We start from the raw sequence: 19,141 nt of genomic DNA, 5'->3' as shown, positions 1-19,141 counted from the left end.
TGGTGAGCACAGCATGGTGTTCTCCACACATTTCCACTCTCAGAGTTGGAGGCAGGTGGCTGCCTTCTTGTTGAACTCTTCCCATGGTCTGGTGGGATCTGGCTGGTGGCATTTTGGCACTGTGGCTGAAGACTGCATCTGAAGAATATTCCCAGATGCCGAATTGCATTCCCTGATGTACTGTCAGTAAATACTCATATCCATGCTTCTTTGATGCCCAGGTTTGCATCCTCTAAATGCCGTCATGGTAACAAGAAGTGAGTCAAGAAATGAGAGGGCTATCAAAGGCAGCCCCCTGCTCCTAGTCATTCCTATACAATTTGGTGAAAAAACAGCATCAGAAGACATTCTTACGTCTTGGTAACAAAATCGGTGGGTCTCTGTGCCGCACCTGGTGAGCCCTGCCAAGAGCAGGAAAGGAGGAAAGCTTCTCGGGTGGGTAGGCAAAACGGGACTTTTGAGGCAGGTGCCTCTTCAGCTTTTCCTCAACGCATCCGTCCCCTCCCCTGCGCAAGCGGCTGCCCGGAGCCGTGCTGCACCGCCACAGGCAGCGGCAGGTCTTGGAGGTGGGATGCTCCCCGCTGCATCCACCGTTATCCTTCTCCATGGCACCGTCGAGCATCCCGCAGCCCGGCGCGGAGGCTGCCCGTGCCCTGCCAGCCCGGAGAGGCCCCGGCGCTGCCCTCGGAGCCCGCGGCCGGGGGCGCTCGGTGGGGCACGACCCGGCACGGCGTGCCCGGGGGCCGGAGGGGCCAGCGGGTCCCCAGGGAGCCCCGGGGGTACCCGGCGCCGTCCGCCACGGCGTCGCCGGCGGCTGTGGGACGGGACGGGACGGGAGGAGGGGGCCGCCCCGCCTCCCGCTTAAAGAGCCGCGGCGCCGGGCGGCCGCGCAGCGAGCTGCGGAGCGGCACCGCCAGGCACCATGCACCGCGCTGCCGCCCTCTGCCGCATCTTCCTCCTCCTCCTCCTCCTCCTCCTGCTCCTGTCGCCGTCGCCGCCCGCCGCCGCCTACTTCGGGTCAGCACTGCCCGCGGGGCTCGGCCCCCGGCGCCGCCTCCGCGCCGCGCAGCCCGGCAGGGAGCGCGCAGGGTGCGCGGGGAGGGGACCCTGGCAGGGAGCGCGCAGGGTGCGCGGAGATCCCGGGAGGGAGCGCGGATTCTCCGCGCATTCTGTGCTGAGAGGAGGCCGGAGGCTCCGCGGGGCTGCCCGGCGGTGCGGGAGGGTGGCCCGGCCGGGCCGCGCACCTGCAGCACCCCGCGCATCTTCGCAGCCGCCAGGGGAGGGGTGGGAGGTAGGGGCGAGGGTGCTGGGTGTCGGCAGGAGCCCCCACTCTGCTCCTGGGCACCCCGGAGGAAGGGAATGAGGGAAAGATCAAGGTGCACAAGAGCAGGACGTAAAAACGGGGTGTAAGATGCTCCTAGCTGGAAGAAATAGCCAAAAAAATCGTCTTGTTTGTGTATGTATACTCCTCGAATTTGCTTATGAGTGCTCCTTGCACTGCTCAGCTTCTGTCCGGGGTGTGAGGTAGCCCTGGGTAGCTGCTGGCTTTGATACCTCTCTCCAGGCTGCTTCCTTGGAGGGAAGAAAGTGGGAGGAGGGGGCTGGGGGTGGGAGCCAGGGCTCAGCAGAGGGGTGGGCAGCATGTGGGTGCTGTGGGGCTCCATGAGGCTTGAAGCCAGCCCAGGGATGGAGGGTGCACTTGGGTGCAGAGAGGCAGAGCTGATGCTCCAGCCTGGGATACTGTGCAGGATCACTTGGGCGTGCTTGTCCCCAAGTGTGTGTGCTCCCCTCACGTTTTAGTTTGCTTGGGTTAAAGGCAAAGATGGTTTTTTTAACAGGCTGGCTCAATGCAGTTTTCCATGAAGATGTGTTTTGTTTTATTTTGGTTTTTTTCTGAGTCAGCTGCTTCTCAGACAGCTTTTTCAGACTCTTATGGTAACCAGAGCTGTTAGTGCATTTGTTGCAGTGAGTGCAGAGGCGACACAAACTGATGCGTTCAGGCGCTGCTGTGTGTGGCCGTGACCCTCTGGACAGATCTGTGCTGACTTACACTCCTGGAGGGTCTTGGTCCCTCACTGCTGATCCTCCCATCATATGCCAGACACCTCCCTGCATTCGCGTGCAAGTTTCTGCTGGCTTGTCAGTTGGCTGCGACAATGACTGGTATTTAATTTCTGCTGCAAAGCTTTCTTAAAACAGCTGGATTTCAAGTTTATTAATGGTATCATTTAGCCTAACTCCTGCCTAAGCACCTGCTGACAGGGTGGGGGGCAGGGGGGGGCTCTCCCTTCCTTGCTCATTGATAGTGTGTATACACACGTGCTCTGTCAAGGAGCTGCGTCACAGTGCGGGTTTGGCTTCCCAGGCACAGGGGCAGGTGCACACGTTATATTCGGTGGAAGTGAATGTACCTGTGCTCCCCTTTCAGGTCACTAACATGAAGCAGCTACTATTGCTCAAGCTGGACTCTGTTGTTAAAGCAACCTGAATGATTCTTCATTTTGTGACAGTGATCTGTGTGGTATAAGCTGCTTTTTGGGCATAGGAAATCCAGGTGTGCTGCCTCCTGATGATGCACAGCTTAGGATCTGAGGCTGTAGTTTCACTTTTTAATGTCTTTTCCTCGAGGGGTTTGACACAGGTGTGTCCTGCATATTCTCACCTCTCCATTTAAAAATCACAAGGAATACAAGAAGGAAACTGAAGTCTAAGAACTCAGGGAGTGTTTGGTGGTGATTAATAACACGATGCACGTGTGCTTTCAAATACAAATTTGAGTTGATAGACTAGAGAGGAACCTGAATATTTTAAAAGTCCTGATGTGAATGTCTGATATGGCTCAGTCTGGGAGAAAAGCAATCTCACGTCCAAATTACTACGGAATCGGAGGGGACTTTAGATCCTGGTTCAGCGGTCTACCTCTGTGTTTTGGCCAATAGGAGAGATTTATGAGAGACTTGTGAGACACATGAGCCATATCTTTGCTTTCCAAACACTTAATTGAGAAAACCTGCAAAGAGGTAACAAAAAGTGAAGGAGGCTTTTGGGTGGCTGTCTGGAGAGACAGGACCTGAGCCCTTTTTCTTGCATGCAGGGGATTTGGCAAAGGTGAAGTATTGCTGGCTGAAAGCAGTGAAGTAAATTCAGGATTGATTCCATCAGGACAAAGGTAAGGCAAGAGGTGTACAGGCTTGTCCAGCAAAAATGGTCCAAGGGCCCGGGAAGGATGAAGATCATCTGTAAATACACAAAACAGAGTCTTGCCAGAGTGCACACAGCCTTACAATGGAGCAGCAATGGCAGCTGTGGGCAGGTCTCAGCAGACCACATTCCCAGTCTTGGGGGTGGTTTGGCTGTGTGGTGTCAGTGTGCCGGCTGTGCTTGAACAGACCTGGAACTGCCAGTGCTGGGTCTGCAGAGGGGTGAATTAAAGCCTACTTCTACAAGAAGGGGAGAAAATAATCTGCATGAAATGTGGTCCCGCTGTTGCTGAGGTTATGTCAGGCTTGCCTGGCTCATTAGATGCAGGAATCCAGGAGTGGCTGTCTCCCTTGTATACAGACAGTGCACACCTCAGTTTCCTTCGTGCTTGTTTTGTTTCACCCTTGCTTCAGTCCTCCCCCATGCTGCAGCCTCCTGTAAGCTATTCTCCCCTCGTCTTAGCCATGCTTTTTCTTTCAGGGGGTGGGTGGGAGTCACTCTAGACCTCACCCAGAGCTCCCAGCCTCCTGTTGCCTTCTTGGGGGCTGTTTCACAAAGTGAAAGGTAGTTTAGGGTGTGCTGGAGGGCAACGAGCTTCGCACAGAGTCTAAGAGGGTCTTTCCCTAGAATGAGACCAGGGCAGAATGCAGAGGAGACCCACCTCTGGTAGGATGTGGTTGGGTAGGCAGAAGCACCAATCTGGATGAAAGCCTTCTTCTGGGGAGACCTCCATGGAGCAGGCTGCAGCATGTCTCCTTCATGGGCCAGTTTGGCCTGTGCTCTGTGGGCAGCTGGATCTGCTGGAGCGTTGCTTTATAACTCATCCTGAAATACCTGTGGTAGGTACGGAGGCGCCAGGCTTCCTGGAATTTCACATGATGTGCTGTCTTGATTCACAGCTCCTCTTACTTCAGCCTACCTGTGTCCTCTGTATTTACTGCTAGTTCTGCTCCTGTTGAAGTCAGTGGCACAAATGTTGCTCTTTTCAGGATGGAGTAATTTTTTGGGGGGCCCTTAGAGAGTAAAAGCAACATGCGACTTGCAGGTGTATTGAAGCTTGGGCTTGCATAGTTTTGAAAATAGCATAATATGTCAAATGACATCTTCATGTAAATATAAGTGTGTTCAAAAATGCTGTCCTTGCCTCCCCTGTATCCTTCTAGAGATGATGAGTAAGCTTTGATTTTCGCCAGTTACCTCTGTTCTTACATTTTCTTTGGTAACTGTTATTGCAGCATTTCCCTGATAAATCTAAACGACCAAATCTACTGCAAGTCAGGGCTCTGCTGTCCAGTTCTGAGTGCTCCTGGAAAGATTTCTGAAGATGTTTTTCTTCCTGTTGAGCAGATAAATTAAATGCTTATATTACTTACAGGTTGCGTAATCATTCCTTAAAGTACAGTATATCAGAAGGATTTGTTACAGAATCTTTTTTTGCATTGTCAGTCACAGAATACTGGGATATTTTAAAAGAGTATACTAGCAGAAAGAGAGCAGAAATGGAGAGGGAAGGCAACTTTCAGCTGAGACTTGAGAAGGTGGAGCGTGCAGTGATTGCCACAGCAGAGGTGATGTGGGACTACAGATGCATTGAATAGGTAAGGGCTTTTCATGGATGCCTTTTATCTTCAGTTCCCAGATTCTTTTTAGTAACTGTCTCAGGGTATCATATTTTCTGAAAAATCATCCCGCTGGGCGTTGAGTGCTTCCTGTAGGGAACACTCCAGGGAATGCGGCCAGTCCAGGGTTAGACCGAAGATCTGATCTCCCATGTAATGATTGACCGGACTGCTGGCCTGGGCTGGGGGGCAGCAGCAGGGAGCGCACTGCCCCTGAGATCAGGAGCTACACGGTGATATTTCATGTGACTGAGCTGAGGTGGAAGGACTTAAACCAAGTATGCCCAGGCTGTGGAGCCCAGAGCAGATAAGGGTGAGGAACCCAGCTGCAGTTAGTGACCCAGGTCAGCTGGCGCATAGGCACTAACTGCAACCATTCCCAGCTAAATCCTCACACCAGGTTACACACCTCTCAGCCCAAACCAGCCAGCTCTTCTGATGTAAGAATTTTGTATGCTGTTCTGTGTGGAGTTTCAGGAGAATTATTTTTAAAAGCTGAGTCTGTATCTGGACGCATCATCTGTTGCTGGTCGCAAAAACTGTTTGCAGCAAGCAGAAAAGCCCAATACAAAGGATTTCAACTCAACCTCATGTAAACCTCACCTGAGTTTTTAATTCAAGCTTTTTTTTCCCTTGTGAGGAGCTGTGAGAAAGCTTGACAGCAAACCAGGAGGATAACAGGTATAAAGCCACCTGCTAGAGGGTCTGAAATGACAGCTCTGATAGAGAAAAGTAAAAAACATTTGAGATCAATACTTCACCCTGAGATGCTGCTGTGAGGATTTCAGCCACCTTCTCTGCAGACAGCGGGTGGTACGAAGCATGGGAGACCACCTCATCTGGCCAAGACAGCGCAACCCTGCTGCTGGCCATCCATTTGTCCGGGGGCAGATGCTGAGGATTCAATAGTGTTGCTTCTGAAAGGATTAAAACTCTATTCCACTGAGCTGCTGGGGAGAGAGGAGAGCTGAGGACCTGTTGTGCACTGCAGTGGCCTGGATCTGATCTCTCGTCGTCCCATATTCTCTCAGCCTTTTCCGAACGCTCGTTGCAGCTATCTGTGGGGTGTAGGTATTTCTGTGGAACATGAAAGGCCCGTGAAATCAGATATGGAGTACTGTTGTGGCTCCCTTTGATTTTTCTCCTTGCTTGGGAGAGGTAGAAAAGGCATATTTTTAGGGTTTTTTAAGACTTTTCAGATCCAGAGGACATTGGGCATTGCACAGGAACAGGCTCTCATTAAAAGTCTCTTAAGCAGCCGGAATGTGGCTGGAAGGAGATTAAAGGAAATAGATTAATTTAGCAAAGTGCTTAGACAGAAAAGCAGAGAGAAATAAAAGTTTGAGATCCTTATTGTTCTTTAAGATTGCTAGCAGGTGTGCATTAATTCAAAGAGTTTATTTTTTTTTGCCTTACGATCTGTAGATAATAAACTCTAAATCATCTAAAAACGATACCCAGTTTGCCTAACTGCAAATATCTGCATATTTTATATTTAATCTTGTGAGAATGTTCTCGTACTGTGATCTTGATCTTTTCCTGTGTTAGTTTTACCCTAATAAAACACAGTTATAGTTAGAGCCTACAAGCCTCTGCTCATATGGGTGATCCTGGTTGTGTCTGTTGCGACTCTTGAGAGTGGCTTTTCTCTCAGCTCTGCCACTGGTCAACTGCATGACCTTGGTCGACTCCTTTAATTTCTTTGTCTACTTACCTAAATTGAAAGTTACGTGAGACTAGTTTTGAGAGTTCTGTCTGTGCACTGATCTTAGGGAATGAATCCCGAACTCTGTAAAAGCCTCGAGGCACAGCAGTGTATTTTTTCATGCCAACATCTACTTGTCTTAGGGAACGAGTGTGATAGTTCACATGAGGGAGACTTTCACAGAAAGGTGTATTCCAGGTGGCTTTAGTCACATGTCTTAGATTAACCAATTTACTGCTTGTTTACTCCTCAATGCATTATTTCCATCTGGTTATTTCCATCCTCCCTTTCTAGAGGAAAACCAATTTACTTTGTGTGATGCAACTTTAGAAATTCACAACTAAAATTAAAAGCAAAGAAGCATTAACTAAACTTGCCTGTGCAACCAGCTGTTTGTGTAGGGTGCTGCATTACCTCTGTCAGAATTTAAGGTATTGCTGGATCCAATTTTAGAAAGTGTTTTTCCCATGAAGCTTTTGCTTTGCATAGTGGAAAAGATGAATTAGACTTGGTATCTTTGCTCTGTGTGTGGTCCCAGGCTGTATTTGCTGTGCACTATTGAGATTGCTCTGAAAATGGAATCAAATTCTTCAAAGGTTGTTTTTATGGTGCCTATCATTATTCTATTTGAGTTTTCCACATATATTAACATCCAACATCCTTAAGGTCAGGAGAATGGCAACAGCACCTTCTCCCAGATCTCACTGGCCACTGATGGCCATCCTTGAGGTAGTCCCTGTCCATGATCATAGGAACAGCTGTCCTGGGTCAGACCAGGTCTCTGACTTTCTGGGTGCATGTTGTCATTCCCCCAGCTGATGTAAACAGCAACATCTCTTCCTGAACGCAGCATTGTCCCAGTGAGTTAGGTACAGTTTGAACCTTCCTCAGAAGTCAGACTTTTGTTGACATCTACACCTCTCCCTGCCCATGCTAGAGTTGGCATACCTTGACATTCTTGAGCATCGGAGCTTGTGCACAGCACATGCTTATGCACTCAGAGAAATGTAACTCCAATGAACACGTGTATCGGTTTTTAAGCACCACAGCGAGGCAAAGCACTCAAGCTTGCTCATCATGCTTTGGTCTTGCTCACTTGCCACTCTTGTGTCCCTCACCACAGTTCCTCCAGCTCAGGACTGCCGTGTCCCCCATGCACCTGCTGTTGCTGGCCCCTCTGTGCAGTGTTCGGTGCCAGATAGGGCTTTGAGCTGTGCAGTCTGAATTTCTCTCTGAAGCTCGTCAAGCCATGCTAGTTCCAGTTTCTTGTGCCAAACCTGACCCCAAATACTTGTCTGTGTTTCCAGTATTGCCTGTTTATTTCTTGGCTCCCACTGGAACATCTCATGTTTCTGTCCCCCAGTTCAGCAGTGACAATGGGATTGAAACATTTTCCTCAGCCTCTTGGTTTCTGAAGTTTAGTACTTGCTGTGTGATTCACAATGATTCCTTGGTTCTTGGTTAGTTTGCAGTTTGCAGGTCTCTGGATGATTTCTGTGTGTTAGTTAATCATACTTGTTCCTAATTACCGATGTGCGAGTGCACCTGGAAATTGTAGGCTGCTGTGAGAATGCATGCCGAAGTACTGCAGGGTTAGGTCAGCGGAGCTGTGGTATAACTGCTGTGCCTGGACAGACTGGATTGACTACAGAGAGATCCAGACGTCTAGCTGAGAAATAGATGTCGATAAAGTATTTGGAGGACTAAAACTGAAGCCGCTGTGCTTGACTTGCATCCTCTGTAACGGAAGTAATATCCCTGATAAGAGTATCGCCCTCACTTGAACAGCTGAGTGTTAGAAATGCCTGTCTTTTGTCGAGCTGGGTAAATTTTCATTTTGGTCACCTCTATTGGTTAAAATTCTTTACTTGTGAATTGGAGTGTGGTAGACAATGTGGCCACTTGTCCTGTTCACCGGCACAGGCTGCCCTCTCCTCCCTCCACCAGCACAGGCTGGCGTTTGCTGTGCCGAAACACGCACCTGGAGACGTGCCCGGTCAGACCTGGCCGGGTAATTTAGCTGTGTAAATTTTCCTTTCACAAGGAACCTGATAATGGTGCAGAGGTGCAGGATCTCCCTTCCTACACTGCTGTGGGGAATTGCTTCTTTGACATTGTACTGGCTTGCTAACTCGTGCCCATCTCCATCTGGCTTGGTCTGCTTGGGCACTGATCTGTGCAGGGCACAGGTGGCTGCGCTGCTGGGGGGGGGCAGTACCAGAGAGTCTTGGTAGACATGCTTCAGAGATTGCTCCTGATTGCATCCCTCCCTATCCAGCTTTGCTTGTCCGACCCCCACAGTGGCTTTGTGGAGCAGCATAGCCCCACTTGTCTCACTGGGGGAGAGGAACAAGAACCAGCTGGCTCATCTCTTTGCCCACGTTGCACTACCTGTGGACTTGCAAAGAAAACAGCAGGGTTTGGGGGAGGGAAGGCATACTCTGCAAATGTTAATGTTGGGGCTGAGAGGTGTCCAAAAGTAAATGTTCTAGGATGTTTCCATTTATCTGTCTGGCTTGGGTATTTTTGGGGGTGGGGAGGCTGAGGCACTCTGTGATTCTCACCTGTTTAGTAATAACGAGAGGCACTCCTGATTAGTGTTGTGCAAATGCATGACTGTTCCCAGCCCTCAAACCTTGCATCAAAGTAAAGTAATTTCTCTGTGTTTTCAAGCATCCTAAAGCTATTAAGGAAGACAAATTTTGCAAGAATATTGTCTTGCCATGAAAAATGAAACCATTTGCCTTGAAAACTTGAGATATTTTTCAGCTGAATTACGTATAAACACATGTAAGTGCATTGCTGTTGCATTAGGCCATAGGTTTTTAGTTGACCTTTCCTTTATTTTTTCAGCAAGAAAATGTTTTCCAGCAAAAGTCACGCTTACTTTAGGAAGGTGGCCATTGATAATGCCTCCCTGTGTCTTTCCTGTGTCTAGTGGCATGGTACCCGTGTACACAAAACCCTGGAAGGACGTGGTTAATACTTCATGGAGTTGGCACAAAGCTGTGACATACAGTGACCTGCAGCACCATCGAGTAAACCAAATCTCTGTAGGTGATGGTGGATGCACTGTGAAGGAGACAAAGCTGCAGGGCTGTAACTGTGTCCTCTTGGTGGAGTCAAGAGAACTTCCCACCTGAGGCTGCTGGAGACAACACATGTGCGTTTCTCCTTTCTCCCCACAGCATTAGTCTGCTACTTTGCCTTGTGTGTGGTGGAGATTGCATAGTAGATCAAATCAATCTGTATTGATTAATCTTCTGAGCTGGTAAAGCACCCTGACCAGCAGCTTTCTGCATATCCTGCCCTCTGATCACCTTTTCCGTGACTGCCTGCTTCCGTACCTCACTGCTTTTTCTGCTTCCTTTCAGCTTGACTGGGAAAGAAGCTCTGACCCACTTCCCAGCCCTGGGACCCTCCACAAACTCTGCCCAGGGGAAGGTCCACGTGAAGCAGTGTGACTTGCTGAAGCTGTCCCGCAAGCAGAAGAGGCTGTGCCGGAGGGAGCCTGGCTTGGCGGAGACCTTGCGGGATGCCATCCGGCTGGGGGTCATGGAGTGCCAGTACCAGTTCCGCAGCGAGCGCTGGAACTGCAGCCTGGAGGGACGGACCAGCCTGCTGAAGCGAGGTACAAGGTAGTTTTTTGTTTGCAGTGCGCAATCTCACCTGGTTCTGCAGCCCCTGCAACATGCATCTCAAATTAAGCAAAGCGGGAGCAGTAACCAGGGGGTGCAAAAATCATCTGTTTTGCCCAGAAATGGGAGCTGTGCAATTTGGGCTCTTCTGCCACAAAATATGTCTTATCCTCATTTTTCCTGCGTGGTTTGTCACGGTTTGAAAAGCAGAAGGAAGTTCACACCCTTGGCTTGTGGATTTTTGTCCTAGGCCGGAGATTCCTAGACTGACCACCTTCCTTGGCTGGCAATCAGGGACAATACTGTGAAAAATGAGAGTCAGTGCTTTGCTAAGGGACACTTTAGGAAAAGACCCTTTTTAGCTCTTCTGATATTTTGTATGTAGATCTCTGATAAAGAATTTAACCCTAATTTACTGTTGCAAAAAGCTATTTATGGGTATTAAGGCATTGCAGTGCATGTTGACAAATATCTCCTAAGACTCTTTCACGTATATTTGGAGTCTCTGCAGAAGTTTGCACAGAGCAGACAGAAGAGCCACTGGCTTCTGGTTCACAACATGCTTCAGAGAAAGAAAATGCCCTGTAAGTTCTGTATTTGAAGTAGGAGGGAACATAATAAATCCTTCAAAACAGAAGACCTTGAGAAAAATAGAATGAAGACAAACCCTGAAACTGTTTCTTAATAGAAGTTCCCAGAGCTTGCATGTACGTGTTGCTAAACCCGTCCTCACCCAAACGATGCCTGCCTGCCTGTTCCCGAGTTTCAGCCCCTCCGTAATGTTTAGCAACATTTACTAAGCTTCAGTCTTCGGTATTATTGACTTTCAGTCCTTTGATAATGTTTAGTAACTTCATGTTTTAAAAAAAGGGGGCCTGAATAAGCCAATATTAACTTTGATGAAATTTAAATGTAATTTTTAATTAAAAAATAAGATCTTGATTTTAATTAGCATTGGGATTGAAACTTTTTATCATTTCCATTTCAAATGATCGGATTTTGTTGAAGTAAATATTAAGTTAATATTTTAGTAAAACAGCACATACAAGACCAGATTTACTTCACTGCAGGCTCCGTTGTGAATTTTTAAGCACACTGTGAAAGAAGCTGTTTGTGATCATTTTGAGTGTCTTTCTGACATCCCTACCTTCATCAACCTCAAAGAACTTGAAAATGACAATTGAATAATCCTCATCTTCAAATAGCTGGAAAACATTTAATTATCTCGTGGTGGCATGCCTTAACATTTCCATGGACTCCTGACTGACAAAATAAAATATCACCTGTAATTTAAAACCTGTTTTGGCAGATGAGGATAAGTGTTTGAAAACTTTTATTACACAATCTTAAGGATCAAATGATGATTTAATACAGAAAAGTATGCCGTATACATCTCCTCTATAAGAAGACAGTTGGCTGGAAGCAATTATTAGTTCTCATTTTCCTTTAGCTTGCAAATAGGTTATTTCTTTCACAAAGAACATGAAGACTTTCAGCTGCCACTTTTGATCTGTTTCTCACATATTCCTACTCCTGTTTTTTCCTGTCGCTGCCTTGGAAATTGCTGGTCGGGCAATGGACTGTGCTCCTTTCGCCCAAGTAGTTATGAAGAGTTTTAGGTATGATTAAGTGATTGATATTGCCATGGTCTTAGAGAAACTGTCAAGAAAAACAGAGACTTTTTAACATTTTTTAATGGTCTTACGAGTGCAAAAGGGGAAAAAAGATCGTGTCCCAGTGAGATGGTTCATTTTTGTAATAGGTGAAAAGCCAATCTTAATTTGCAATCACAACTGAAAACCTGCTATGACTGATTTGGATCACCAACACTTTTCCTGCTTCTAGAGGTGCCACCATCTTTTTTGCTCTATTTGAAACAAGGTGATTCAGGGAGAAACCTCCTTAAGAAATGAGCTCCCTACAAGCGTTCCATCCATTAATCCATTTTTTTGCTTCGCGTTGGTTAGATACTTTGACCTTCCAGCAGTGGCTTCACTGATGTCATGAGCAAGCAAGGGATGGCACAGCGCAGGAGCAGTGGCTCAGAGACAGAATTTCCATCATTGGAGATTTGGAGAACTCAGTTGGACAAGCCCTGAAAAACTGTTTCTGGCATTGTAGTTAGCCCTGCTTTGAGCAGGAGGTTGTATTAAAGACCTTGAGGAGTCCTTCCATCCTAAATCTTTCTACAATTCTCTAGCTTTCTGGTCGGCTCTGATTGCTTGCTTATTTGTTTGTTTGCTTGCTTTTTAAATTTGTCTTGGTTTTTTTTCTCCCCAAAAGATGCCTCTTCCACTTGCTCTGAAACGCTCACGCTGTCTTTATTGTAACATTGAAAAATCTTTGACCTTGGGCATCTTTCCTTTGGCAGAATCACCACATGGCTAAACTCCTCCTATTATAGTTTTCCTTGTGGTCTAGAGCACACCATGCCACAGAATAGTGTCTTGCCATTGCAGCAAACGTCTTTCTGTATTTATAGGCTGCTGAGCTAAGAAATAATTCCAGCGAGCTCAGGGCAAGACTTGGACATGTGCAAGGTCCTACCAGAGGGAGCTGGCTTGCTTCAGCATCTTGAAATTCAACTCCGTGCTGGATGTTTGCAATCAAACTGCCCAGCAAAGACATCTGCATTTAGATGTTCCCTCTTGCACCAAGTGTTTAAAATTTCGCGTAGTCACTGGCAACACAGTCGATGGGGTCAGGATAATGACTCATCCCTAAAAGAGACCCTGACAGCCTGGACATTAGCTCCAGGCTCCATGGGCTATGGTGACAAGAGCTCCATTGACACAGCAGGAGGACAGGTACACAGGACCCATGGAGAAACTTCTCTTTAGATCTTCTCAAATCATGTTTTTTGGAGCTGATTGCTGCTCATTTGTGCTGTGTCCTACCGAAAATCCAGCTTCAGCAGCTGCTCTGCGACTCATTGTTATTCCACAAGCTCTTAAGGACCATTCAGTTATTCCATTACTCATGTGATTTGTGAATTAATTAAATAGTGATCAATCCCTTATGACAAAGCAGAAGGAACCATCTTAGACTTTTCAGGCAAGCATTTGGCAGCCTGGTGGCATTGAACCTTTGCCATAAAAGGAGGTGGAAGAGGGGGGAGAAGAAGGAGACGATTTGAAAGTATGCTCGTTATCTTCAGTTACTGCTGTCTGCAGTGGCCTCACCACAAGCAATGCTCTCTGATTTCCAGTGGGTTGACATCTAGCCAGCACTTACGTGGAGTGCCACAGAAGAAACAAAACCATCACTGGTCAGAAATACCAGAAGCAGTGTGGTACTCCACAAAGTCAGATTTAGCAGGGTATGTGGAGCTGACTGGTACTGCTAGCTTTATATGGTATGGGAAAGTGTTTCTGAAATGCTGTCCTCTCTTCTGGTATCAGTATGTCAGATAGGATACTGGGAATCAGCTGAGCACTTGGAGATTAACTTCTGGAATTATTTTTCAGATTTTTGATCTCAAATATTTCATCCTCTCTTAGCTCCTTCTTTTGCGTTGGCCACTGCTGGAAAATGTGTGAGCGTTGTGTTGCTATCCATAATCTGTATTTACTGTGTCCTATACCAGCTTTTCCAAAACTTTTGATGGATTTTGTGACATTTTTTCATTATTCTTCCACTACCCTTAGAGATTTTATAGAGCATCATCAACTGGAGAGCTTAGTTGCAAGTTACTTGTCCCAGTGACAGAGCAACTGAAATGGTGAGGTAGGAAGTAGTTTGGTGATTGATCTCCTTGACCTCCTCCACATTTTCCTGACTCTCTCATCCACATCCTTACTGTTGCTAGATCTTTCATCTGAAATTTTGGAATTCCAAAGAGCTCCTGTGAAGTCTGTATTGAAGTCACTAACACAACCTCTCCATTACATTCACGATTAGTTTGTTTTTTATTCTTCTTACTGATAGCTATCAGAAGAACTCTTCTTCCTGTTCTCTGGTCATGTTTACGGTGAACTCACTCAGATCTCAGCAGTCAGTGGTCTGAGCTATTATTACAGCTGGATGGGAATTCTTTGAGGGAATAGAATGATGGGAAAATTGGGAGTTGGACTGGGTGAATTCTAGAGGTGCTTCCAAATTCTGCTCAAAGCAGAGCTAACTGCAAGACTAGATCAGGTCTCTGTGGTTCTCTCTTCCATTTTTTCTGAGAAACAGATCTGTTTCCTTCTGATGTGGAAGGAAATTTGGAATTTTCCAATGTGGAATATTTGTTTGCTTCACTGTGCTTTCTTCCATGCAATGTCCAATTGCTTTATTTTTTATAAATCAAGATTTTTCTATTTCAGCCAATTTTATCCATTCCTTCACTCTGAGCTATTGATCAGTCACCTGTCTTTCTCTTCTTTGCACTCTTTGCTAAATTGTGGGCTTGTTAAGCAGTTTCCGATGAATAATTTTGTTTTCTGCAAATGAACTCTGGAGGAAATACTAAGATTTTCCCCTGGACTAAATAGGAATATTTTGGGGTTTAGGTTAGGTTTGTGTCAATCGGGGTTTTCTGGAACTTCTGTGGAGCTCACGGGTGTCATATGAGATCAGATAGGAATGGGTATGTTGATGTCTTCAGGTTGAACTCCTATTCAGGCACTGTACTTTCTTTCCTGGTTAAAATGTCATGGTGTGTCATGGTCACACACCTCAGGGCAAACGTGGTCAAGCTGGGAAGCCTCCTTTAGGAAGGAGGATAGCTTCAGAAAGCATTGCCATGGTCACTGGGAGCAGGTGATTTATCACAGGTAAGTCAGAAAACCCACTCACAGGTGGGAGAGTTGTCCTCCTTGCCCAAGATGTCCTTCAGCAGGGAACCTCTCCTAGTCAAACCACATGTGATCTTTCCATATGAAATACTACTACTGTGCCAATGCAGTCCCAATGAAACACATTTTTAAACAACAGGTCAGATTTTTGAAATGTTTTTTTCAGTTTCTACTAAATATTTCCTGATTTTAAGCCACAACATGATTTCAGTGATGATTCGTACCCGTCAGCTCTGTGGTGAGGATGAGGAAAACAGTTTCATGACTGTTGTTTTTTGCAGTTGAATATTTTCCCAGGACCGTTTGGCTGTTGCCACCCATCCCTAGGTTCAGGAGTGGTCTCCTGTCCCCGTATTGAGTCACTCACAGCCACCAGGAGAGACTGGGGTGTCACTACACCAGTTAATTCAAACATGATACTGAGTTTCTCTGCTGGGAATGGTGTGCGGGTAATGGCAGTGTGTTGTCTCTTTGTATCTCTAAGTATTGTGCTTGGGCTTAGTTCATGCATAGTTCTAGTCAGGAGAGCCAGTGAGGCAGATAAACGCCTTATTTTGCCTTTCCTGCTCCTACCCTCTCCTAATCCCTCCCCTGTGCAGGTTTTAAGGAAACTGCCTTCCTCTATGCCGTGTCCTCTGCAGCTCTCACCCATTCCTTAGCCAGAGCGTGTAGTGCTGGGCGCATGGAGCGCTGCACCTGCGATGACTCCCCAGACCTGGAGAACCGCAAGGCCTGGCAATGGGGCGTTTGTGGAGACAACCTCAAATACAGCACCAAGTTCCTGAAGAAGTTCTTGGGTCAGAAGAGGATTGGCAAAGACTTGCGGGCCAAGGTGGACATCCACAACACCAATGTTGGGATCAAGGTGAGGAGCTGCACTAGCAGGCCTAGAATGAGGTTAGGACTCAGTGCGTCTTCGAACCCGTCCTCAGCTGAGGCTGTTGCGAGAGGGGTATTCGCTGTCCCTACTCACAAACCAGACCCGTCTACCCGTGTGTTGTGGATCTTACGGTACTGAGAGCTCCCTGGAAAGTCTCCTGAACTCCGGTGTAAGGAGATGCATGTTGAGTGGCAGAGTAGCATCCTGCATCCTCTAGCGGTACCAGGGGCTGAGTGACAGCAGTATGCACGCAGCAGCAGCCGTAAAACTCAGCAGCTGAGTTACTCCATGGGTTATGCCACCATCACAGGGAATTTTGAGAACAGCTAGAGCTTCAGAGCTGGTGGGACATGTCAAATAGATAAAGGGTTGACACTCTTGAGATCAATGATGAACCTGCTGGTGATTTCCTACGGAACTAATCACGTGACAAGTTTGGGTCAGGGAGACCATTAGATCAAACATCTTAGACTGTCTGCTACAGGCTACTGACTAATCATTGTTTTCAGTTTACTGAGTCAAATTACTTGTTCGATTAGAGCACTGTCTTCATTTGAATATACTGAAGGGAATCCACCATGCTGGAAATACTCAGTTTTATGGTTGACTACTCCAGCTATTCCAAATAGGCTTAGTGAGAATTTAATCAGTATTCAGCCATTTGTCCTCATTCAGGCTTTCTGCTCTCTGGCTCACCAGTCAGCTCTGTAGTCAGTACTCTCTTTTGTTTTGGTTTTTAGTTTCTCTTCCATGAAATAGGAATAATACTAATAAAACTGAAGTGTTTCCAGGCTGTCTGCAGTCTGAGGTGTGGCCTCTACCCAGAAGTAGGCTCACGATCCTGGCAGATAATGACTACCACTTCTCTTTCTCATCAGGCTGTGAAAAATGGTCTCAAAACCACGTGCAAGTGCCATGGTGTCTCCGGCTCATGTGCTGTCCGGACATGCTGGAAGCAACTTTCACCTTTCCATGAGATTGGACGACTGCTGAAGCTGCGCTACGATGATGCTGTCAAGGTCTTCAGCACCACCAATGATGCTGTGGGACACTCGGAGCTGGCTGGCCCACAGAGACACAGCCACTCCTCCAAGCACCCCGCTTCACCACGCTCTACTGACTTGGTGTATGTGGAAGACTCCCCCAGTTTCTGTCGTCCAAGCAAATACTCCCTGGGAACCGCCGGGAGGACCTGCTCTCGAGAAGGCAACTGTGACAGCATGTGCTGTGGAAGAGGCTACAACACCCAGAGCCGGCTGGTTACCTTCTCGTGCCACTGTCAGGTGCAGTGGTGTTGCTATGTGGAGTGCCAGCAGTGCATGCAGGAGGAGGTGGTCTACAGCTGCAAGCAGTAAGGACACTTCCAGAGGTTCAAGTCCTAGAGCACAAGGAAGCAGTAGGGAGAGAGAGAGACATGATTCTCTACTGTGGGCTGAGGGCAAAGGCAAGCACCAAAAATGTCCAGTGCTCCGATCATCTCAATCTTGAGAGCCTCCGATCTGGGGAGAGCCCCTGTATGAGGGGTGAAAACCAGAGAGTTTGTCAGGTATCAGATAAGGAAGGAGGGACAGAGAGGGGGGGTAACATGGGGACAGCAGAAACACTGGAGCAGTCAAAAATATCTCTCTCGGGCTAAAACTTGTACTCGTCTGCAGTAATAACCCCCTCCTCCATGCCTTACTTGCACTTAGGTAAGTGCATTGGGGTGGTGACACCAGAATACTGAGGGATTGTGCCCTGGCTCCTGGAGAGAAGAGAATTAAGGGACTGGGGAGGCAACTAACAAGAGCCTGGATCCTGAGGTGGCAGGACGGCTGTGGTCCTGCACCAAGGCAAAAGGACTCTGGCAGCAGGGGATTGTCAGTGCTGTTCTGTGGGAGCTGGTTGAATCCTTTCTGCTTTGAGCTCAAAGACACACTGCCGCGTAGTCTCCTCTTGATGCGAGAATTGTTCGGAGCGCATTTTAACCATGTTTTAACCTTGCTGCGCACAGGAGACCTGGAATCGCCTCTGTTACAGTGCACGTATCACAGGAACTCAGCTGAGGTCTGTAAAGTCACCCCGCTGCAGCATGCTGCCTCGCAGGGGGTTATGTTATGGTGGTGAACCCAGGGTGATGGTGCCAATTATGCATCCCCCCTCCCCCCCCAATCAAACTATCAATCAGCTTTTTGTCGTACGTGTACCACTCTGCCCTGGTGCTTGAGGCACAACACATCCCATAGTTCTGCCCTGTGCTAATGGCAGGTGAAATTTCTGAAAGGGAATTGGGAACCACGGGAATTAGGGCATCTTAGAAATGTGCAAGTCATGAGTAAAAACCTCTGCACTGCGATGTTAGATACGTCTAGACAATGCAGGCATCTGGCATGGGAGAAGGTGACCTGGGGGAAAGGGCACAGTCCACAGTTGTGACCCCCTGACTCTGAGTCGTGTTTTTCTAGTTAACTCTAAGTTGAACACAACAAAAACAGCCTGTTTTGTTTCTTTGGCTGTGTTTCAGACAGCAGTTTTGGGCATGGCAGTGAGGCATTCCCTGACCTGGCCACCAGGTACAAATAGTTGCGTGTAGCACACAACCTGTCTGGGTGTTGAGCTCCATTACAGTGCTCAGCTGTGTATTTACCTGCTCTGGGGCTTCTGTTTCATCCTGCAGCAGCAGTTTGGGTGTTTCTACTGCGAGATCTCCGCAGAGTCCCTGAGATAACCAAGCAGCTGTATTGACTGTCCCGGTAATAGCTATAAACCAGCAAGAGGGATGCCTGTGTGGAGGTGGGCTGGTGCTGAAAAGAGCACTTCAGTCCTTACACTCAAATCAGAATTCATTGGCAGTGTAATGGATGAAGGTGCTGGTTTGGGATGCACTACCCATAGGCTGAACTGGGCACGCTTTCACTGTGATCGAGCGGTGAGATCTCACCTGTGAGCTCCAGCTTTTGAGTGTGGATCTGCCAAAATCAGGCAGATCATCTGTTCATTTCCACGTGCTTTGAACAGTTACTTTGCAGTGATGAGTGTGTACTCACACTCTTTTCACCTTGACCTTGTTGCCTTTTTGTTTTTTACAACTATTTTTGATATCTGCTTCATAACAGGATGGAAGAGAACCACCTCAGAGCAGATCTAGCCATTAACTGGCTCTTTAGAGGCCACTAAGACCTTCCCTCTGGCTAGTTATAGGTCTTCTAATAGGCTTATTCCTTTTTATCTTTGTTCTGGCTCAAGCTGACTTAACTGAATTAGACTGCTTATGACAGACATAATACTGCAAATAGGGTTAATTGGCCTTATTTTTCTTTTTACCTCCTAAATACCTAAGA

The 19,141-nt window shown here is 47.3% G+C and overlaps 1 protein-coding gene across 1 annotated transcript; it reads left to right on the top strand.

Moving 5' to 3' along the window:
* Nucleotides 1–922: 922 nt before the first annotated feature.
* WNT9B (Wnt family member 9B) lies at nt 923–17,556 on the top strand. The gene is made up of 4 exons (XM_056362753.1): nt 923–1,017; nt 9,900–10,156; nt 15,541–15,806; nt 16,700–17,556. The coding sequence occupies exons 1-4, from the start codon at nt 923–925 to the stop codon at nt 17,174–17,176; spliced, it is 1,095 nt and encodes a 364-aa protein (XP_056218728.1). The 3' UTR covers nt 17,177–17,556.
* The last annotated feature ends 1,585 nt before the right edge of the window (nt 17,557–19,141 follow it).

The sequence above is a fragment of the Falco biarmicus genome, chromosome 17 (genome assembly GCF_023638135.1).
Source record: "Falco biarmicus isolate bFalBia1 chromosome 17, bFalBia1.pri, whole genome shotgun sequence".
Taxonomy (NCBI): Eukaryota; Metazoa; Chordata; class Aves; order Falconiformes; family Falconidae; genus Falco; species Falco biarmicus.
Note: the sequence above shows the minus strand (reverse complement) of the source record. Positions and strands in the feature narration are given on the sequence as shown.